This window comes from Callithrix jacchus, chromosome 5, assembly GCF_049354715.1.
Source record: "Callithrix jacchus isolate 240 chromosome 5, calJac240_pri, whole genome shotgun sequence".
Lineage (NCBI taxonomy): Eukaryota > Metazoa > Chordata > Mammalia > Primates > Cebidae > Callithrix > Callithrix jacchus.
Genome location: NC_133506.1, coordinates 94,374,601 through 94,398,566, shown reverse-complemented (window position 1 = coordinate 94,398,566; position 23,966 = coordinate 94,374,601). Strand labels below are relative to the sequence as shown.

Genomic DNA, 23,966 nt, shown 5'->3' with positions numbered 1-23,966 from the left:
ACCACCACCCTTGGCTAACTTTTATAGTTTTAGTAGAGATGGGGTTTCACCATGTTGGCCAGGCCAGTCTTGAACTCCTGACCTCAGGTGATCCGCCTGCCACGGCCTCCAAAAGTGCTGGGATTACAGATGTGAGTCATCGTGCCTGGCCCCAGCCAAAAGATTTCTGATACCCTTTTAACGAAGTTAATAAAACTAAATACCTATCATACAGGGCTGCAATTAGAAGTAAACTTACAATAAATATTACAAAATATATAAAGTGCCTACTATATTAAAAAAATTTCTTTAAGAATTATTTGTGGCCAGGTGTAGTGGCTCACGCCTGTAATCCCAGCACTTTGGGAGGCCAAGGTGGGTGGGTCACCTGAGGTCAAGAGTTCTAGACCAACCTGACCAACATGGAGAAACCCTGTCTCCACGAAAAATACAAAAATTGGCCAGGCGTGGTGGTGCATGCCTGTAATTCCAGCTAATGGGGAGACTGAGGCAGGAGAATCATTTGAACCTGGGAGGTGGAGGTTGCAGTCTACTGAGATTGTGCCATTGCACTCCAGCCTGGGCAACAAGAGCAAGCCTCCATTTCAAAAAAAAAAAAAAAAAATTATTTGTATAATCTTTGATAAAAGCATTTTACTGATTGAGGAGTAAAGTAAGATGGATACTTTCTTTAAGGAGAGGTAGGCTTTCCCTAAATCTTGCCTGAGGGTACACAATATAGTCACCTAGAAGTCTAATTTTTCATCCATAGTCATAGTAACTTTTGAAAAATGACACTTTGAAAACAAAGGCGACATCAAACTTGAGACAAAAGGCATTTTAAAAATCTGCATGTTTTGGAATGTTAACTCATTGATATGAGTATGTTTCAACTAAGCTGTAAAAATATTTGGTTACAAGACATTTCACATTTTGACTGGAGTAGGAAAGTTTATCAGTGGCCACCTGAACTGGAGAAAAGTTACCCAGAGAAACAAGTTTGCAAGAACAGCAACTAGAAGTTAAATAACTGTTCTGTGGCAGAGTTCATAGTCAAATTTAGCTTTGTTTGTCCAAAAGTCTGTGCTCTTTTCATTATACCACTCCCAAGCTGTCTTTACTCATGGGATTCATGTTTTCTTTCTTTCTTTTTTGAAACAGAGTCTTACTCTGTTGCCCAGGCTGGAGTGTAGTGGCGTGATCTTGGCTCACTGCAAGCTCCGCCTCCTGGGTTCAGGCGATTCTCCTGCCTCAGCTTCCTGAGTAGCTGGGATTACAGGCACAAGCCACCAGGCCCAGCTAATTTTTTATATTTTTAGTAGAGACGGGGTTTCACCATGTTGGCCAGGATGGTCTCGATCTTTTGACCTCACGATCCACCCACCTCAGCCTCCCAAAGTGCTGGAATTACAGGCTTGAGCTACCATGCCTGGCCTTAATTTTATTTTAAATTTGAACTGCTGCTGACTTTTTTCATGCTTGTCTTTTGATTTTGTTGTCTACCACAAGTTATCACTCCTTTATTTGTGACTGCAAAGTTTTAAATGTCCTTCAAAAGACTGCATTCTGAATTTTACTAATTTAGTTTGATGATTTGCTATACCATTCAGGTCTGTTTTTTTTTTTTTTGGAGACAGAGTCTCACTCTGTCACTGAGGCCAGAGTGTAGTGGCACAATCTCTGTGAAGAAAGTGCTGTGAAGAAAGGCCCCTGGTAAAGATGGTATTAGGTCAAATCAGGGAAGCCTTTCTGAGAATGCAATGGCTAAAATGTAATGGACATTATTTAGGCCAGTGATTCTCAATGAGGATGGTAGGTTTGCTCCCCATGTGACATTTGGCAATGTCTGGAGACATTTGTGATTGTCATGACTGGGAAGTACTAGTAGTATGCACTGAGTAGAGAAGAAAGATGGTGCTACATCTCTTATAATGCACAGGACAGTTCCCCAGAACAAATAATTATCTGATCTAAAAAAAAGTCAATAGTGCCAAGGCTGAGATATCTTGAACTTGGTGAAGAGAAAAGTACAAGCAAAGACTGGTGGTGGAAGACTCAAATATGGACAAAGTGGTTTCAGAAGAGAAAACTAGAGGGGACACAGGGAAGGGCGGCTTATAAACCCTGTTAAGGAGTTTTGACTTTAAGAATGAAGGGAAAAACAAGTAAGTGAAGGGTTTAAAGAAGAGGAGGAGAAAGGGAGTTAAGACAGTGGTGATAATATGTCCAGATTAAAATTTCAAAAAGGTTACTGACTGCAATATGGTGAACAGACTGGAAGGGAGTGAAACTGGATATGGGTAGATGAAACAGGTAGCTAAGTAATTTAACTTCCTAGAAACTCCAAAGGCTGGGGAAACAGAAGGTACTAGTGGTGAGGATGTAGGAGTAGCTGAAAACTTCTTTCTATAAATGTTCTGTATAAAAAAAGAACAAAGAATGCATGGTGTTTATATGTACTGCACTCTGCAGTCTCAAGATAGAGTAGTAGTCTCTAAGCATAAATGAAATGTTTTCCTTACATTTAAAAAATAAGGGAAGGCCAGGTACAATGGCTCAGGCCTGTAATCCCAACATTTTAGGGAGGCTGAGGTAGGAGGACTACTTGAAATGAGGAATTTGAGAACAGCCTGGACAGCAAAGCGAGATCCCTGTCTCTAAAAAAACAAATAAATGAATAAAAAATAAAGGACAAGAATATTTTTTGTCTTTAAATGCGATATATGGTGCCATATAAAATACTTTATTTGTAAGGATTCAGGCAGCAAAAAACTAGAGTAAATTTAATTTTAAATATAAATTTTAGTGTATAAGTTATAATCCACGCTTATAAACTCAGGAATTAATGAAACTAATGACTGGCTCCACTAAGTATGTTCTCGAAAATATATGTTTTCCTTAGAGTAAAGTTAAACTAGCAAATATTAATAACTATTTTATTACAAAACACAGAAAAGAATAAATATACATATGATAAAAAAAAAACCAATAGTCACAAACTTGACACAGAGTAGCATTTTTTTTTAAATAGCAAAAATTTTCATAAATGTTTGTTCTGGAAGTGGCTGCTAAGATAAAGATTTACATTAAAACTAAAGAAAAGGCCCTTAAACGTGACACTTTTCCACTGTGGGGCAGTTGTACTACCGAATGAAAAAAAAAAATCTCTCCCATATGCTAATAAATTAAAAACTGAACAACTTTTGGTTTTATTGCAATTTAATATCTGATAGTGTTCATATTCCAGCTGAAAGTTAATCTGATTAATCAAACAAAGTGTATCTTTACTGTTTTATTAAACTGAACTCTACAATTTTTTAAGAATATCATTTAAATTTTATGTTAACTGGTCTTATTCACTTCTTAAAACTAAACCCAAAAATAAAATCTTTGGATAGTGTTTTTTTTTTTTTTTTTTTGACCTAATACACTTAAAAGTTTAGCCTTTTAAAATGGCCTAATTTGGCCGGGAGTGGTGGCTCACACCTGTAATCACAGCACTTTGGGAGGCCGAGGCAGGTGAATCACAAGGTCAGGAGTTCAAGACCACCCTGACCAACACGGCTAAACCCTATCTCTACTAAAAATACAAAAAATTAGCTGGGCATGGTGGCATATGCCTGTAATGCCAGCTACTTGGGAAGCTAAGGCAGGAGAACTGCTTGAACCTCAGAGGTGGAGGTTGCAGTGAGCTGAGATCATGCCATTACACTCCAGCCTCGGTGACAGAGCAAGACTCCATCTCAAAAAAAAAAATTACTTAATTTTTCTCTACTGAAATAATAGAGACCTGACATATTTTGTCAATATTATGCCATCTAACATGACTTACTTATGAAACACTAATTTTTTTTTTTTTGAGATGGAGTCTCACTCTGTCACCCAGGCTGGAGTGCAATGGCACAATCTTGGCTCACTGCAACTTCTGCCTCCCAGGTTCAAGCGATTCTCCTGCCTCATCCTCCTGAGTAGCTGGGACTACAGGCTCCTGCCACCACGGCTGGCTATGTTTTATAAAAAATACTATAATTTTATGTAAGATTTATATTTACATTAAATGCAACTGTGTATCTGGCATCCAGTTTGGCCAAAAATCACAGCATTGTACTAAAGCATCATTAAACTGTAATGATACACATATATCTTTTTTTTTTTTAAGACGGGGTTTCACCATGTTGGTCAGGCTGGTTTTGAACTCCTGACCTCAGGTGATCCGCCCGCCTTGGCCTCCAAAGGGCTCGGATTACAGGTGTGAGCCACCATGCCCAGCCACACATTTTATATGTATTTCTTTTATATAAAGAAAATTTATTTCTTTGGTGGGGCTACCCATTCAAACCCCAAAGCTTCTTTTAGACCCAGAATTACATGACTTGATACACGTTCGGCTTACAATTGAACAGGGATAATGTGAGCTTCATCCTTCCCTACTGTAGAACGAGAAAGTCGTCTTCATTTACTAATAACAGCAAGTTATTTTTGCTTCTCAAAAAATAAGGAGCTATGTCAAAAATTATATTTCAATTCAGTCTTGTACACATTTACTCCCAAACAGTAATTATATTAATATTAATCCTTAAAGAATTACTTACCCAATGAAAGCCACCATTTGCTCCACTATGTGCTTGCTGAATGTTATTATAACAAAAATTTTCTGTAAAGAAAACATCAGTTAAAATAAATTATTTAGTCATCAAAAAACCAACATAAATTCACAATTTTGGTAATTGTCTAAAGAGGTAAGATTGTGCCCCTAATTGCAATTTTTAAATTTCTTTGAAAATAAAAGATAACGTTTAATTCAAACGTTACCTACTTTTTTTTTTGAGATGGAGTCTCACTGTGTCACCCAGGGTGGAGTGCAGTGGCACAATCTCGGCTCACTGTAATCTCTGTTTTCCAGGGTTAAACGATTTTCCTACATCAGTCTTCCAAGTGGCTGGGTCAAGCGATTCTCCTACCTCAGCCTCCCGAGTAGCTGGGATTACAGATGTACACCACCATGCCTGGCTAATTTTTGTATTTTTTAGTAGAGACGGGGTTTCACCATAGTGGTCAGGCTGGTCTTGAACTCCTGACCTCATGATCCGCCCACCTTGGCCTCCCAAAGCGCTGAGATTATAGTCATGAGCCACTGTGCTCAGACCCCTACTTTGTATTTTAAAGATGTTTTTTCTTAAGCACAGCCTTAGTCTTACTAGGACTACATGACTATGTAAAACTATAGTCTTACATAACTATATTAGAGGGAAAATGTGGGTCATAGAACCCAAGACTGGGAGGGGATAGTGGACATTCATATATTCTAAGAATTTTGGAATTGCATATACAATTAAAATCATGGGCTCCCACATAGTCCCCACCAGTGAAATCAAAGCTGATTACCTCAAGGATAGGGGTCTGGGCTAAATATAATCCAGAAGATCAGGAAAAGACTGTATTTCTTTCATGAAAGGTTCTAATAAGAAGTACCAGGCTGGGCACAGTGGCTCACTCCTGTAACCCCAGCACTTTGGGAGGCTGAGGCAGACTGATTACAAGGTCAGGAGTCCGAGACCAGCCTGGTCAACATCGTGAAACCCCATCTCTACTAAAAATACAAAAATTAGCTGGGAATGTGGCACATGCCTGTAATCCCAGCTACTCAGGAAGCTGAGGCAGAAGAACTGTTTGAACCTGAGAGGCAGAGGTTGTGGTAAGCTGAGATTGCACCACTGCACTCTAGCCTGGGTGACAAGAGCAAGACTCTGTCAGGAAGGAAGGAGGGATGGCGGGAAGGAGGGAGGGAGGAAGGAAGGAAGGAAATAAGGAAAAAAGGAAGGAATGAAGGAAGGAAGGAACCATGAGGCTGGGCATGGTGGCTCATGCCTGTAATCCCAGCACTTTGGGAGATCAAGGGCAAAGGACTGTTTGAGCCCAGGAGTTTACGACTAGCCTGGTAGCCTGGGCAACATAGTGAGACCTTACAAGTAAAGTGAGACCTCACAAGTAAAGAAAATGTGAGGCCTTTAGGGGATAATGGGTAGCAAATATTTTCAACTCAGTTCAACAAATGTTAACATGAAGTTATTTTTATGGATACTATAAGAAATTGTTAATGGTTTTCAGAGAACACAAATCTGAGAACACTTCTTCAAAGCCTGGAAGAAGCTTACTCATTTTTCTACATATACTAAGAAGATGATAAGTACTACATATATATAATATAAATGCCATTAGCGGTAAAACAAAACAACATATGTTACAGAAATTCAGAGAAAGGAAAGGTCACATTTAGTTACATAATTATAGATTTCGGAAGGTGATATTTAAATTTAGCTTTAAATATGAATATATCTGGATTGTCTCTCCAAATTACTGATAAACTCATTGCTCTATTAAATACTGTCTGTTAAGCAATTACTTTAGCCTATGTAACTGAAGGGTAGGGGAAAAAAATAAGTAACAGTAGTCTTCTTTTTATCCACTCACTATGAATCTCAGGAAACTGGACAGGTTAGACTAATGTACATTATTTCTGGCAAGAAGACTAATAAGGCAATGGTATACAATTGGTGTGTAAATATTATGAAGCTAGCAAGGCAATTATTACAGGTAATTTTGGAAGAAAAGCAAGGGGTCTATACAAAAAAACAGTTATTTAGAGCTATACATCTTTTACTAATCAACAGAGCTAATGGTTTTGCCTTTCAGTGATTTCATCACCATGAGCTTTCCCTACCATCATTTCTTAACAATCAAAATAAGCCAATCCCTAAACAATTGCTCAATTTCTTTTTTTTTTTTTTTGAGACAGAGTTTCGCTCTTGTTACCCAGGCTGGAGTGCAATGGCGCAATCTCAACTCACCGCAACCTCCGCCTCCTGGGTTCAAGCAATTCTCCTGCTTCAGCCTCCCAAGTAGCTGGGACTACAGGCGCGCACCACCATGCCCAGCTAATTTTTGTATTTTTACTAGAGACGGGGTTTCACCTTGTTGACCAGGATGGTCTCGATCTCTTGACCTTGTGATCCACCCGCCTCGGCCTCCCAAAGTGCTGGGATTATAGGCGTGAGCCACCACACCCGGCCGCTCAATTTCAATGAAAACAGCAAAACAGGATTTTCTTTTTTGTATGTAACCGATTGAAAAGTCACTGTTCTGTGTAAGACATAAAATGTGTCACACATTTAAGAACATACGTCTCAGTCTTTCAGGCTGGAGGTCTGAGTGGGGATTCTACAAAATAAACAAAAGGCACAGACCACCTAAGAGTCCTCTTAACCACATGCATAGAATAAACAAAGGAAAAGGTAGAGGAACAGGAAAAAAGATATGGGAAGAAGGAACTAATTGTGCTAGAATGAATAAAGACAGAACCATCTAAAAAGAAGTCTTTCATTGGAAAGAAGAATCTTAGATTTAGTTATTAAATATTGAGTGCCTACAATCTACAGACGCTATTCTAGGCATTATAATACATCAGTGAACCAACAAACAAAAATCTCTATTCTCCTGGGAGTTTACAAAACTGTGTGTATGCTGGTGGGTGTGAAGGTAGAGGGATAATAAATGATACTGATGTATTTTAAGGGTACAATAAGTAAGTTATATGGTACATGAAATAACATAAATGAGTAGTATGTCACCTTTCTTCATTATTTGGGACAAAGGCAATGTCTCTAATGATACTACTTTAAATTTTTTTTTAAATTCCTGAAATCCTTGCTCATATAGCTGGGATTACAGGCATGTGCCATCACATGTGGCTAATTTTGTATTTTTTAGTAGAAACGGGTTTCTCCATTTTGGTCAGGCTGGTTTTGAACTCCTGACCTCAGGTGATCTGCCTGCCTTGGCCTCCCAAAGTGCTGGGATTACAGGTGTGAGCCACTGTTCCCAGCCCTAACACAAATTTTTAAATATTACAATGCTAGTTACTATAGTTAAGATTTAATGCCATACAGGATTTTTTCAAACAATAAACTATGGTGAATAATACAATTATTTTCAATGTATCTGAAAATATATTTTTATTTGATCTTTAGAATTGTTTCTAGAAGAGAGCTATCATTTAACTTTTTGGAGTTTTGGAGTCCTTAATACCTAAGGAACAATAACAGATTATCGTATTTCATTTCATAACAAGAACTTTGCTAGTAATTCATAAATTTTAGGTGTCCCTCTTTATACATATTATGCCATAAGTACCCTGTCTGTAGTGGTAAGATATGCAACTTATCAGACCTTTCATTTCAGAAAGATTCAAAACTAGTATATTTTTAAACATACTCAGATTGTTTCAATTTATGATAAGTTTTTTTGAGATGGAATCTCGCTCTGTTGCCCAGGCTAGAGTGCAGTGGCACGATCTCAGCTCACTGCAACCTCCGCCTCCCCGGTTCAACTGATTCTTCTGCCTCAGCCTCCAGAGTAGCTGGGCTACAGGTGCACACCACCATGCCTGGCTATTTTTGTATTTTAAGTAGAGACAGGGTTCACCATATTGGCCAGGCTGGTCTCGAACTCCTGACCTCATGATTGGCCTGCCTTGGCCTTCCAAAGTGCTGGGTTTACAGACGTGAGCCACTGCGCCCAGCCAATGATTAAACTTTTTATGGAATTTAAAGCATTTAGTGTGCGATATGGCTTAATTCTTATACTCCAGCATAGAGGAATTACTAAACCCATTCTGTAACTCTCAGAGATAGGGAGGTTAATAAGTAATAGTTGCTTAAAGAGTAAGTAAGAGCTGGAATTTGAACCCAACTCTTTTGACTTCAAGTTCAGTGTTCTTTCCATTCTTTGGCATTGCCTTAACTTTAATGTATTGATATGATTAAGGAAACGGAATTGTTTAATGACTGCTATTTATCAGGACCTGTGCAAGGTAATTTGCATTGGTTATCTCATGGCAGACAATCCTGAGAGGTAGTTATTATCCACATTTCATAGTTGAGGGAACTGTATTAGAGAAGGCAAAATACTTGCGTAAGGCCATAGAATTCAAACCAAGCTCTGTAAAGATAAAGCTGATTCCCTGTATCTATGTGGAAGCAAAAAAAGAAAAAGAAAAAGAAAGAAAGAAAGAAAGAAAGAAAGAAAGAAAGAAAGAAAGAAAGAAAGAAAGAAAGAAAGCTAAAACCCATTTATGTTTCTGAAAGGAAAGAATCTGAGTTCCTTCACTAAACTAAGACAGTGGGATATGTTTGCTATGTTCTATTGTATCATAATGACATACTTTGTAAAGGCATGTCACTTGATGTACATCCAGATGTAGCTTAGGGTAACAAACATTTCTCATTCCATGAGTAAACAATGTTAGTAATATAAACATTTTAACCATTCTGAAATAATAGGGGGAAAGTCACACACACCCACTGATTTTTCTCTACCCTAATAGTAAACCTGTCTCCTCATCAGCTTTTCTTTCTTCCCTTTTCCCTCAGCTTAAAATTAGACAATCTTCTTCAATAAATATTGCTATTTTTCAGGCATGGTGGCTCACGCCTATAGTCCCAGCACTTTGGGAGGCTGAGGCGGGCGGATCACCTGAGGTCAAGAGTTCAAGACCAACTTGACCAACATGGAGAAACCCCATCTCTACTGAAAATACAAAAATTGGCCAGGTGTGGTGGGGCATACATGTAATCCTAGCTACTCAAGAGGCTGAGGCAGGAGAATCGCTTGAACCCGGGAGGCGGAGGTTGTGGTAAGCCAAGACTGTGCCATTGCACTCCAGCCTGGGCAGTAAGAGCGAAAATTCCAACAACAAAACAAAACAAAACACAACACCCAAAACCTGTGTTCACTGACTGTATAAAATACTTAATCTAAATTGGAGGAAATACATTCCTTGAAGGAGGAAAAACATCCTTGAAATTCTGAGTGGTCATTATGGCAGGAGAGTAGAGGACAGACTCAATAAATAACCCAAATGCCAAAATCTAAGATTACAAACTGGACAGGTAGAAGCAGCTGAAGTTTTCCTGTTTCATTTTTTCCTTCAAAGAACCGGAAGTAGAGAGGTGTTACCTAGAAATTCTGGGGATAGACACACTTGTAATTATCATGGAATCATACAAGGGTAGAGAACTTCACTACTCTTTCCTCTCTTTTGGTTAATACCTCTCTTTGTTACAAACTACACTGATTTAAAATAAATTATTTCCAGGTTAATTTTTATTTCATTCTAGTGAGATTTGCCCGTAGAAGGAAATAATTCCTATTACAGTTCTAGAAGCACATATCCATTTCCCTTCATTTAAATTCTTAGCCTTTCTCTCCTCTCTATTCATACATGCGTGCATGCACACATACACACCCTCTGTCCTAACGATTTTGTTAAGAGTGGCTTTGAGGAGTAGCAGATTCTGACTTCTCTGACCACAACCCACATCTCCTCGCCTCTTCAGAGACCCTCTTCTTCCCCATTCTCCTCCCACACTAACATCTGGCTGTTTTTCAGTAAAGGATATGGGTGCCAAGAGAGAAACTGCTTCACATACTCTATATATATAGAGTATGTGAAAGAAAGTAAGAATTGGTGAAAGGCAATATTCTCTCAGTTTGTGGTTGGTAATAAAAATGATGTGCATCTTCCTGCACACAAACACTATTTTTGTTTGGTAAAAGTCCTGGATAAATAGTTTCACAGGGAAAAAAATAAAGAGAGAAAGGAAGGAAAGAAGGAAAAAAGGGAAGGAGAGAGGAAGAAGAAAAGAAAGAAAACGAGGGAGATCACTAACCTCCAAATGACATTCTATGCTTTATTATCTAAGTAAGCTACCAACCAAAAGAAACAGAAACAATAACTTAACAATTCACTCAGGAATGAGCATGTTTCATTGTCTTATAATGGGTTTATCATCATTAGGCAGCGAATCAGGGGGTATAATTACCTGAATATGCATTTTAATTATTGCTTTTCCAATTAGGGTTGCACCAAAGAAGGTCCAAAAAGGTACTAGAAAGTGTCCACATGTTATTCCAGCCAGATCAAATAGAGGATTTGGAATCTATAGAGAGAAAAGAAGGACTTCCATATTATAATCCAAAGAACAATTTAATTTTATCACCTATTGATATGTGATATTCTGCTTTCAGCCTGCTTCCACTGCAAAGTGACATATGGGTTCCTTGATCAGTACTGGATTGTTCAAAAGGAGGTTAGGCAAGTATTCTAATGTGTCTAGAAGCTGGGTCTCATATTCATCTTAGTGTTCAATCTGAAAACCAAGGTGTCCTTTTGCTTATATTACTCATGGCTGTGTGTGTGTGTGTGTGTGTGTGTGTGTACACACACATGCATGCAGTGCGCTTGCCCATCACATGAGAACTGGATGGATAAAATGAGTGGATTCTTGACTATTTGATGGCTGTTTTCTTTTTTTCTTTTGAGACGGAGTCTTGTTGTGTTGCCAGGTTGGAGTGAAGTGGCATGATCTCACTGCAATCTCTGCCTCCTGGGTTCAAGTGATTCTCTTGCCTCAGCCTCCTCAGTATCTGGGACTATAGATGCGTGCCACCATGCCTGGCTAATTTTTTTTTTTTTGTATTTTAGTAAAGATGGGGTTTCACCGTGTTGGCCAGGATGGTCTCAAACTCTTGACCTTGTGATCTGCCCCCCTTGGCCTCCCAAAGTGCTGGGTTTAGACAGGCCTGAGTCACTGTGCCTGGCCTTTGGTGGCTGTTTTTTTTTTTTGAGATGGAGTTTTTGCTCTTGTTACCCAGGCTGGAGTGCAATGGCGCGATCTTGGCTCACTGCCATCTCCGCCTCCTGGGTTCAGGCAATTCTCCTGCCTCAGCCTCCTGAGTAGCTGGGATTACAGGCACACGCCACTATGCCCAGCTAATTTTTTTGTATTTTTAGTAGAGATGGGGTTTCACCATGTTGACCTGGATGGTCTCGATCTGTTGACCTAGTGATCCACCTGCCTCGGCCTCCCTAAGAGCTGGGATTACAGGCTTGAGCCACTGTGCCCCGCCTGGTCGCTGTTTTATATGGTGAGGTATGAGTGAAAAAAAGAGCCTTAAGATTTTATCAGTAGTTAGGGTTCTAAAATCTTTAGACTGAAATGTGAATATTATCTGGTAAGCACTCATATCATTAGCAAATATTCTAACGAATTCCCAAATACATTTATGGGTAGATGTGCCGTTATTAACATAAAATATTAATAATTTGTATTTTATTTTATGAGATACCAAGGCTGAGGGCCGTGTGATAAAATTTAGAAAAAAGGTCAGTGTGAAAAATGAGAGCACACAGATTCAGATGTTTTGAATACTCAGTTCCAGACAAAGAAGTGATTTACAACAAATACCTTTTCCAAACATTTCCACAATTTAAGAATGCTAAAAGACATTTCATGTAAAAATGCAAAGGAACCACAAGCTGTTTTTGAGCACTTCCCCTATTCTTCTCCTACAGAAAGTACTCTGACCTTGTGGCTGATGGCTGAACCATTCATAAGTTAATTAATTTATATAATTTCATTTTGAACTCTGAAAGAAAAGTCTAGTTATTTAAAAAATTCTTGCTGGCTGGGTGCGGTGGCTCATACCTGTAATGCCAGCACTTTGGGAGGCTGAGGCAGGCAGAACACGAGGTCAAGAGATCGAGACCATCCTGGACAACATGGTGAAACCCTGTCTCTACTAAAAATACAAAAATTAGCTGGGTGTGGTGGTGGGCGCCTGTAATCCCAGCTACTTGAGAAGCTGAGGCAGGAGAATCGCTTGAACCCAGGAGGCGGAGGTTGCAGTGAGCTGAGATCGCGCCACTGCACTGCAGCCTGGGCGACAGAGTGACTTTGCCTCAAAAAAAAAAAAAAAAAAAGAAAAAAAAAAATTGTCACATATGATCTTTAAAAAAAGACATTAATAAATTAGAATTCAAGTATTCTTCAGTGGGTGAGGTGGCTCACGCCTATAATCCCAGCACTCTGGGAGGCCAAGGCGGGTAGACCACCTGAGGTCAGGACTTCTAGACCAGCCTGACCAACATAGAGAAACCTTGTCTCTACTAGAAATACAAAAAATTAGCCAGGAGTGGTGGTGCATGCCTGTAGTCCCAGTTACTCAGGAGGCTGAGGCACAAGAATTGCTTGAACCCAGGAGGCAGAGGTTGCAGTGCACTGTGATCGCACCATTGCACTCCAGCCTGGGCAACGAGAGTGAAACTGTCTCAAAAAGAAAAAAAAGAATTCAAATATTCCTTTGTTAGTAACATTTGAAGTCAATAAGTCATTTTTGTTTTTCTCATCCAAATTCAAACGTTTTATGATTATTTCATCTCTTACAACCAGGTAATAACAATATCGTTTACACAGTATTACATCTGCCATTTCCTTTTTTTTTGAGACAGAGTTTTGCTCATTGCCCAGGCTAGAGTGTAGTGGCAGGATCTTGGCTCACTGCAACCTCCAGCTTCCAGGTTCAAGTGATTCTCCTGCCTCAGCCTCCTGAGTAGTTGGGATTACAGGGTGTGTGCGCCACCAGGCCCAGCTAACTTTTGTGTTTTTAGTAGAGATAGGGTTTCAGAATTTTGGTCAGGCTGGTCTCAAACTCCTGACCTCATGATCCACCTGCCTTGGCTTCCCAAAGTTCTGGGATTACAGGTGTGAGCCACCATGCCCAGCCATACATATGCCATTTCTTATATTTGTTCATGTTACTCTCACAACTCAATGAGTTTAAACTTTTTTTCCCCCTTTTATCATAAGTTTCCAACTCATGCTGAAATGAAAATGAATTTAAAGTATTTAAGATATGTAGGCTGGGAGTGGTGGCTCACGCCTGTAATCCCAGGATTTTGGGAGGCTAAGGCAGGTGGATCATGTGAGGTCAGGAGTTTGAGACCAGCCTGGCCAACATGGTGAAACCCTGTCTCTACTAAAATTACAAAAATTAGCTGGGTGTAGTGGCACAAGACTGTAATCCCAGCTACTGGGGAGGCTGAGGCAGAAAAATTGCTTAAACCTGGGAGGAAGAGGATGCAGTGGGCCAAGATTGCACCACTGCACTCCAGCCTGGGCAACAGAGCAAGATTCTATCTCTAAAAAAAAAAAAAAAAAATGTTTAAGATATGTAAGTCATAGTAGCCATGGGCTAACATCACTTTAGACAGGTTTTAAATGAATTCTTCCTTGTAACTAATAATTCTCATTTAGTAAGTAGAATGGGCCAGGTGCAGTGGCTCATGCCTATAATCCCAGAACTTTGGGAGGCCCAAGAGTTTGAGACCAGCCTGGGCAACATGGTGAGACCCTATCTCCACTAAAAATAGAAAAATTAGCCTGGTGTGGGTGCGGGGGGGTGGGGTGGGGAGCAGGCCAGTAGTCCCAGCTACTAGGGAAGCTGAGGCAGGAGAATTGCTTGAAACCAGGAGATGGAGATTGCAGTGAACCAAGATCATGCTATTGCACTCCAGCCTGGGCAACTCCATTCCAAAAAAAAAAAAAGTTGAATGATTTACAAAATTACATACCCAATAAAAGTGATAGCATTTTTGTTCATTCAACTGAATCAAAATACAACACTACTATTTAGTAAAATTTCTGTTTTAATATAATTCACTTACTGAAGCACAGGCCAAAATTCCAAAAAATCCAACCTTCTGTACTAGGTTTTGAACTGCCAGTTTGGCCCGGGAGGCAAAGTCCTGTAAAAAGGCAAATTTAAACACATTAATGAAAAGTTGGAAAAGAAGGAAAGATGGTTCTTTCTAGAGGTTATTAAAGATCTTACAATCTGATGACATTAATGAGTAGGATGAACGATGAAAAAAAATTACAGTAGATTGTTCACTGGAGCACATGCAAGTAAAATACTGATAGACTATTACATCCTTAAAGTTAAACACCACATTTTAAGAATAAACCAAAACACTGTAACTTTAAATTTAGTATTCTCACTGGATATTCTAGGGATAAACAAAATATTGTAAACTAACCATGAACCAATTTGTCATTTTGGAAACACTGGCCTACAACATCTATCTTTTCCTCTCTTCTATAATTTGCCAGACTTCATATCTAGTTAATAGCAGGGTAGACAGCATAGGATTTTTCAAGATGGCCAATGTAGACATCTCTGCTGATCACTAGCCAGAAGTCGGAAAAAACAGTTATGTGGCAATAACTAAGGATTCATTATCCCAGAAGCAAAAGAACATCCTACATTTGCACAGCTTGTGCTAGTTTTCTAAAGTGTTCTCACCATGATTTTATTTGAGCCTTCAACAATCCTGGGGTGTAGGTAGAGTAGATATTATTATACCCAGTCTATAGGCCACAAAACTGCAGCCCAGAAAGGGCAAGTGCTCAAGATCATGTCACTTAGGGACAAAGACAGGACATGATTCAATATTCAGACTGTGAAATCAGTGCTTTTTATTTCACTATGTTACCTCCTCCCATGCTAAAACATGCATTCAGCTGGCTAGTTTATTTCCATAATTTTCTTTCAGCATGCTGATGCTACAAATATTTGACGCTAATTCTTTTCTGGTTTTGAAATGGTATATATTCGAATCCAAATTCCAATGAAAATAATTCATAAGATAAAAAAACGAGCTAATGTGTAAATGCTTTATTTTTAATTTTTGGTATGTGTGTAAATGCTTTATTAATAAGTCTTCACATCATAGAACCTCTGTCACTCTCTTTAGCCAAGTTTCTTTTTCTTTCTTTTTTTTTTGTGATACAGAGTTTCACTCTTGTTGCCCAGGCTGGAGTGCAATGGCATGATCTTAGCTCACCGCAACCTCTGCCTTCTGGGTTCAAGCAATTCTCCTGCCTCAGCCTCCCAAAGTGTAGGGATTACAGCTGTGAGCCACCGTGCCTGGCCTTTAGTTCAACTTCCTGAAAGACAATACAGAGAATCTAGAAGCTGGAAAGATCCATCATAGAGAGTAGAAACAAAGTTTAAAGCCAGAAAAGCAAACTGGCTGAAAAATATACTTTCCCAATTGGCACAAAATGTGTGTATGTATCCCCATTTACAAAAACGTTTTGACGAATAGTATTGTGTAGAATAGCCTTACCAAGTTACCACAATAGTTAATACTGAAATTAAAGCAAACAAACAAAAAACCTAACTCTACTTGTTGAAGATGATGAGAAAGTCAAATAAACTAAACCAATAAACTATATTTAAAAAGATATTAGGCCTGGCGCGGTGGCTCGCGCCTATAATCCCAGCACTTTGGGAACCGAGGCGGGTGGATCACGAGGTCAACAGATCGAGGCCATCCTAGTCAACATGGTGAAACCCCGTCTCTACTAAAAATACAAAAATTAGCTGGGCATGGTGGTGTGCGCCCGTAGTCCCAGCTACTCGGGAGGCTGAGGCAGGAGAATTGCTTGAACCCAGGAGGTTGCGGTGAGCCGAGATCGTGCCATTGCACTCCAGTCTGGGTAACAACAGCGAAACTCCGTCTTTTAAATAAAATAAAATAAAATAAAATAAAATAAAATAAAAAGATATTATCAGTCAATATAAACACTTCCAAATACATAGGCCCTCAAAGTTAATCATTAGCTCAATTCTACAACAAAATTTTACAATGTTTTTTTTTTGAGATAGAGTCTTGCTCTGTTGCCAGGCGCCAAGCTGGAGTGCAGTGGCGCGCTCGGGTCACCACAACCCTGCCTACCAGATTCAAGCAATTCTCCTGCCTCAGCCTCCCGAGTAGCTGGGACTACAGGCGTGTGCCGCCACGCCCAGCTAATTTTTGTATTTTTTTTTAGTAGAGACGGGGTTTCACCATGTTGGCCAGGATGCTCTCGACCTGTTGACCTCGTGATCCACCCGCCTCAGCCTCCTAAAGTGCTGGGATTACAGGAGTGAGCCACTGCGCCCGGCCACAATTTTATAGTTTATTTATAACGACTGAACTACTGCAGCAAAGGCAAAGGGTATTTTCTATTTTTATTTAGATTTCTAGCTAAATAAAGGTTAGAAATCTGTATTTTTTTGGCCAGGCGCGGTGGCTCACACCTGTAATCCAAGCACTTTGGGAGCCTGAGGCGGGTGGATCACAAGGTCAAGAGATAGAGATTGGTCAACATGGTGAAACCCCGTCCTTACTAAACATACAAAAAAATTAGCTGGGCATGGTGGTGCGTGCCTGTAATCCCAGCTACTCGGGAGGCTGAGGCAGAAGAATTGCCTGAACCCAGGAGGCGGAGGTTGCGGTGAGCCGAGATCGCGCCATTGCACTCCAGCCTGGGTAACAAGAGCGAAACTCCGTCTCAAAAAAAGAAAAAGAAAAAAAAAAAAGAAATCTGTATTTTTTTCTTAGCATCTATTGCATTAAGTGTGAATACTGAGTTTTATTGATTTAAAACCAGTTAAGAACATATAATCAAATTAGTTTTCCTAAATAGCTTATTAAAACAAATATTTGTATTTTGTTTATTATATTTTATTATTTACTGCTCCTCCTTTTCACTAAGCCTATCCTTCTGCAAAATCCATTTATTTTTAATAATTTACACAATTAGTCCCCAAATTACTAAGTTTACAATCGATTTGAAGCACTAAATGAAAACTGGTAAAGAGAAATGTTTTAATTGTCTAGTATCAACAGGTACTATTAAATTATAAACTAGTTGTGAAACGTTAATTACTATAGCACAAAAATTAAATATATAAAATCAGAAAAATGCCTTCCTTTACAGCCCTTAAAATTTTTATAGCAAGTCCACTTTTAATGAGAGGGAAGACTATATTCAATTACTAAGAAAAGGTAAACAACAAAAAAAGCATATAAGTTTTATTTTAAAGACAACACAATTTTTATAAATTTTCCAAGTCAGATATACTTGGGAATATTTTTTTAAATCAGTGTTAATGTCATCTTTACTAGAAACAATTATAAAAAATTAGTTTTTCTACATTAAATGGTATAGACAAGATCAACAGGTATTATATTTAGGAGGTCTGGTGTACTATTTTCATTTACATTAATTTCCTTTTAAGACTGCCAAAGAGCATTATCTTAATTTTAAGGCTTTAGAATTTTCTATTTATTTAAGCCAAGTGACTAAGATTGTGCCATCATTTCAAACTGACAGCATTTTTCTTCTCTATAGATACATATACACACATACAAACTTACACAGGAAAAGAGATATAATTATACTAACTGGTTTATGTTAAGACAAAATGATTAAACATTATGCAGATCACCTAATAATACACAAAGATATTTAAGACTACAGAAGATCAAGAAAATATGGTTTAAAAAACACCTTGAAAAAGAGGTCAAAACACAGTGATCATTAGTAACAAAGAGGAATAACAAGTAAGGAGCCACTTTTCCCTTTTAGGGAAGAGTATCTTTGCTTAACAGCAGTTAGGCCAGAACTAAAAACAGGCTTCTTGTTCTTTCAGATGCCTGGGTGCTCCTCATTAGTTATCCTTAAGGGAGCTTCAATAATCTTCATTTGAGCAAAAAGAGTTAATCTAATCAACATGTGAAGCCGAAACTTCCTTTTACATTTTTTATTTTTTAAATTTGAAGCTGGCATGTATTATAAGGAAAACAAGTAAACTGCCTTTTTAACAGAGAGCTTTACTTTTTAAAAAGAGTGAAAGTCATCTATTGAAAAAGTATTTCACAAATTTTATTATGTATTTAACACGCACAGTGACCATGCTAGTTTCAGTTCCCATAATTTTTTTCCAGGTCTTTCGAAATATTCTCAGAATTTATATTACATTACATAGCAAATAATCTGCAAACATTTACTGAAATTATATTAATATCAAGTCTACACAGTTGTTTTCATTACAAGAAGATAAACATTAGCATAATAAGCAGTTTGATGGAGTATTTCCTTGATTTTTTTCCTTGCCAGTGTAATGAAAACAAACCCAGGAAAGCACTCTATTGGTATTTTACAATAGTAAAATAAATGATGTTTAGATTTCATAAACACAAACATATTTTATTGTTTCCTATTTTTTGCAGTTTTAGTAGAGACAGGTTTCACCATGTTGCCCAGGCTGGTGTCAAACTGCCGCCTTGGACTCCCAACCTGCTGGAATTGTTGGTGGATATTAGAGTCCTGGGCTCAATGATCCTCCTGCCTCAGCCTACTGAGTAGCTTAGGACCACAGGCACAAGGTACCACACCTGGATAATTTTTAAAATTTTTGTAGAGACATGTCTTTTTTTTTTTTTTTTTTTGAGACGGAGTTTCGCTCTTGTTACCCAGGCTGGAGTGCAATGGCACGATCTCAGCTCACTGCAACCTCCGCCTCCTGGGTTCAAGCAATTCTCCTGCCTCAGCTTCCCGAGTAGCTGGGACTACAGGCGCGCACCACCATGCCCAGCTAATTTTTGTATTTTTAGTAGAGACGGGGTTTCACCTTGTTGACCAGGATGATCTCAATCTCTTGACCTCGTGATCCACCCGTCTCGCCCTCCCAAAGTGCTGGGATTATAGGCGTGAGCCACCGTGCCCGGCCGTGAAGTATATTTTTAAGTCACACATTATTTGTTATTGAATTATAACATAATAAAGTCATGGGATAAAGACTGTGGTTAGAAAATAAATTCTAGAATTACCAAAAAAGTAGGGATATTGTTGAAACAAAGTGATTGTAAAAGTAAGAAAGTAGTTAATAAATTTTAAATTACTACCCATAAGATTTTGTATAACAAAATGCACACTCATTTAAGAACAAAAAGAGATCAGAACTGAGTTGTGTAACTACTCCTGAAAATGAAACATTTTAACATCCAGCTGATGGTTTACGCAGTTAGATAAAGCCAACTGTAAAATCAGAGATGATCACTGGTATTTCTATATATATACATCAGAAATTATGGTAAAACTCTATATAATACTGCAAGTAGAATATATCGTATGAACACATTTCATAAAAGCAAAGACATTTTATTCTGAAAATAACTTAGAAATTTAGAAGTTTTAAGACACTATATATAAAACATGCAATATAAACATAAGATCTCATATCTATTAAAATCAATGTAGGCATACCTAAAAACTACCAGAAGCAAAGAAGGATTTGACTGTTCTTTGAAACAGTAAGAAACATTTATTTTGGCAACTAGCTAAATTTATTACATACTGAAAAACTAGATGTAACTAAAAATCTGAAAACAAAATTCAGTTTGGGTTCCTGTTTATATTTTCTTTTTTTTTTTTTTTTGAGACAGAGTTTTGCTCTTGTTACCCAGGCTGGAGTGCACTACGCCATCTCGGCTCACTGCAACCTCCGCCTCCTGGGTTCAGGCAATTCTCCTGCCTCAGCCTCCTGAGTAGCTGGGATTACAGGCACGCGCCACCATGCCCAGCTAATTTTTTGTAATTTTAGTAGAGATGGGGTTTCACCATGTTGACCAGGATGGTCTCGATCTCTTGACCTCGTGATCCACCTGCCTCGGCCTCCCAAAGTGCTGGGATTAAAGGCGTGAGCCACTGCGCCCGGCGTTCCTGTTTATACTCTTATGTTTATATATATTATCTAGGGCAGTTTCATTAAATTAAAATGTGGTGTAAAAATTTAGTTGGTAACAAATTACATCTTGCTTTTTAATGAACAGAATAAAATGGTGAGACCTCAAAAGCAATGGAAGTAAATACTGTTTCATGAAACATTTATTCTAGTTACACACAAATCGGCTCTGGGTTGCTAAGTACAGTGCATTTTGTATTGCTGGCTACAGTTTAAAAAAAGAAGCAAAAAAGTCATTGATCTAGAGGCAACTGTGCCTGTAGTAGGTCTCATGATACTTTCTCCAAATTACTCCTTTCAAAAATTATGTGAGAACTGATCAATACAATTTTTTTTCACTTATACACACAGGAAACATGTAATACACTGTGAACACCACATATTTCAGAGTGTTGTGCCAAAATGGGAAGCTATCAACCATTTCTGGGTCAAGATCAGGATTAAATGGATTTCTTGACATATAGATGCATTTCTGTTACTGAATTTAGGTGGGCAGGGTGCAGGAGAGAATAGTACAAGTATTTTTTTAAACTAAGGCATAACATACACAGTAAAGCATACAAATCTAAATATACATCTTAATGGAAATTTACAACATACCCATGTAACCACCACTGAGATACAGATATAGAACATTACCACAACTCCAAAAATGCTCCTGGTGGCACTCCTAGTAATTACTCCCCCCAAAATAACCACTAACATTGGCTTCTATTACCACAGACTTAGCTTTTCCTATTTTTGAACTTTATTCTTAAAATTTATCATATTTTATTTTATTTTTTTGAGATGGAGTTTTGCTCTTGTTGCCCAGGCTGGAGTTCAATGGCATAATCTTGGTTCGCTGCAACCTCCTCCTCCCAGGGTCAAGTGATTCCCCTGCCTCAGCCTCCCAAGTAGCTGGGACTACAGACCTGTGCCACCATGTCCAGCTAATTTTTGTATTTTTTTAATAGAGACAGGGTTTCACCATGTTGGTCAGGCTGGTCTCGAACTCCTGACCCCAGGTGATCTGCCTTCCTCGACCTCTCAAAATCCTGCGGTTACAGGCGTGAACCACCGTACCTGGCCTGAACTTTATATAAAGAAATCATACACTATGTCCTCTTTTATGTCTGGCTTCTTTAGCTTAACATTATATGATGTCCAGGTCATTTATTCATGCTGTTGCATGTAGCAGTAATCAATTTGTTGCTGATGCTGCATATTATTCCCCTGTATAGCTATATCACAATTAATTTATTCTATTGTTGGTGGACATTAGAGTTGCTTCCAGTTTTGAGCTATTATTTAAAAAATCTTTCTTTTTTCTTTTTTAAGCTATCTCCCACAGTAAGAAAATTTTGAGTTACTATAAATAATGCTATGAACATTCTTGTACACGTCTTTTGGTATAACTTTCTGGTGAGTAAAGACTTACAAATGGAATTGCTGGATCATACAGTATGTGTATGTTTAACTGTAGTAGACAGTGCCAGTTTCCAAAAGTGACTGTAAATCAAATTATTCTTTTTTTTTTTTTTTTTTTTTTTAGAGATGGGTTTTTTTTTTTGGGGGGGTGGGGAGGAAGGCAGGAAGGGAGGGAAGAAGGACGGTAGGGAGGAAGGAAGGGATGAAGGAAGGAAGGAAGGGAGGAAGCTGGGAGGGAGGGAGGGAGGGAAGGGAAGGAAGGAAATCAAGCAATGAGAGAGACATTGCGGACCTGGATCTAGAGGTTTACAAGTTGATTTCTTTTTTTTTGAGAGAAGGAAAGAAAAAAAAAAAAGTAAAGGAGAGGAAGAAAGAGGAAGAAAAAGAGGGAGAGTAAATGGAAATATTGCTTTATTTTGAAAAAAATTGGGTATTAATAATGGCCAATCAATGTTTCATTTAAACTTATGGGTAGGTGTGATGTGGTATTGACAAGAATGTATATTTTGTGTATTTGAAGTGGAGAGCTCTATAATTATTTATTAAGTTTACTTGTTCCAGATTTGAGTTCGAGTCTTTGATATCCTTATTAATTTTCTGTCTCATTGAATCTAAGTCTCCTATCTGGGTGTTAGGATCGTTAGCTCTTGTTGTTGCATTGATCCTTTTACCACTGTATCTTTGTTGCTTTAAAATCTATTTTATCCGATACGAGAATTGCAACTCCTGCTTTTTATTTATTTATTGTTTATTTTTGCTCTCCATTTGGTTGGTAAATCTTTCTCCATCCGTTTGTTTTGAGTCTTTGTGTATCCTTGCATGTGAAACGGGTCTGGATGTAACATGCCATTGGGTTTTGGCTGTGTCTCTTGATTGGGGGATTTAGTCAATTTATATTTAGGGTTACTGCCATTTGATGTTGACTGGCTGTTTTATCCATTCGTTGGTATAAATTCTTCTTTATGTTCGTGCTCTTTAATTTTTGGTGTATTTTTAGAAAGGCTAATACTGGTTGTTTCTTTCTGTGTGTAATGCCTCTTTCAGAAGCTCTTGTAAAGCAGACCTGGTGGTAATAAAATCTCTGAGTTCTTGCTTGTTCATAAAAGATTTTATTTTTCCTTCAGTTGTGAAGCTTAGTTTGGCTGGATATGAAATTCTGGGCTGAAGGTTCTGTTCTTTGAGGATGTTGAATATTGGCCCCCACTCTCTTCTGGCTTGTAGAGTTTCTGCCGAGAGATCTGCTGTAAGTCTGATAGGCTTGCCTTTGTGGGTAACATGACCTTTCTCTCTGGCTGCCCTTAGTATTTTCTCCTTCGTTTCAACCCTGGTGAATCTAACGATTATGTGCCTTGGGGTTGCTCTTCTTGAGGAATATCTTTGTGGTGTTCTCTGTATTACCTGGGGTTGAATGTTGACCTGCTTTGCTAGTTTAGGAAAATTTTCCTGAATAATACCCTGAAGGGTATTTTCCAGCTTGGATTCATTCTCTCCGTCGCATTCAGGTACACCTGTCAAACGTAAATTTGGTCTTTTCACATAGTCCCACATTTCTTGGAGACTTTGCTCATTCCTTTTTATCCTTTTTTCTCTAATCTTTTCTTCACGTTTTATTTCATTAAGTTGGACTTTGACCTCTGATATCTCTTCTTCTGCTTGAACAATTCGAGTGTTTAAACGTGTGCATACTTCTCGGAGTTCCTGTATTGTATTCTTCAGTTCCATTAATTCACTCATACTCCTCTCTAAGTTGTCTATTCTCAATAGGATTTCATCAAACCTTTTTTCAAAGTTCCTAGTTTCTTTACGTTGGGCTACAACATGTTCTTTTAACTCACCGAAGTTTGTTATTATCCATTCCTTGAAGAGTGATTCTGTCATCAGGATGCGCTCGTTCTCCATCAAGCCTTGTTCCATTGTTGATGTGGAACTGTGATCATCTTTAGAGGGAGAGGCGTTCTGACTTTGAGTATTCTCAGCTTTTTTACGCTGGTTTCTTCCCGTCATTGTAAATTTATCCTCCTGTCGTCTTTGAAATTACCAACTTTCAGATTAGGTCTCTTGAGTGGGCGTCCGGGTTGTTAGTTCCCAGGGCCAGAGCAGCG

General features: G+C 38.5%; 1 protein-coding gene across 6 annotated transcripts in view; it reads right to left on the bottom strand.

Moving 5' to 3' along the window:
* The window catches only part of VMP1 (vacuole membrane protein 1), a 129,824-nt gene that overhangs the window by 17,470 nt on the left and 88,388 nt on the right, over positions 1–23,966 (bottom strand). For all 6 annotated transcript variants that reach the window (XM_017972482.4, XM_078373682.1, XM_008996953.5 and 3 more), the window contains 3 exons: positions 14,543–14,623; positions 10,860–10,976; positions 4,572–4,633 (listed from right to left, as the gene is read on the bottom strand). In XM_017972482.4, coding sequence (XP_017827971.1) covers positions 4,572–4,633; positions 10,860–10,976; positions 14,543–14,623 — 260 coding nt within the window. The remainder of the gene's footprint in view (positions 1–4,571; positions 4,634–10,859; positions 10,977–14,542; positions 14,624–23,966) is intronic.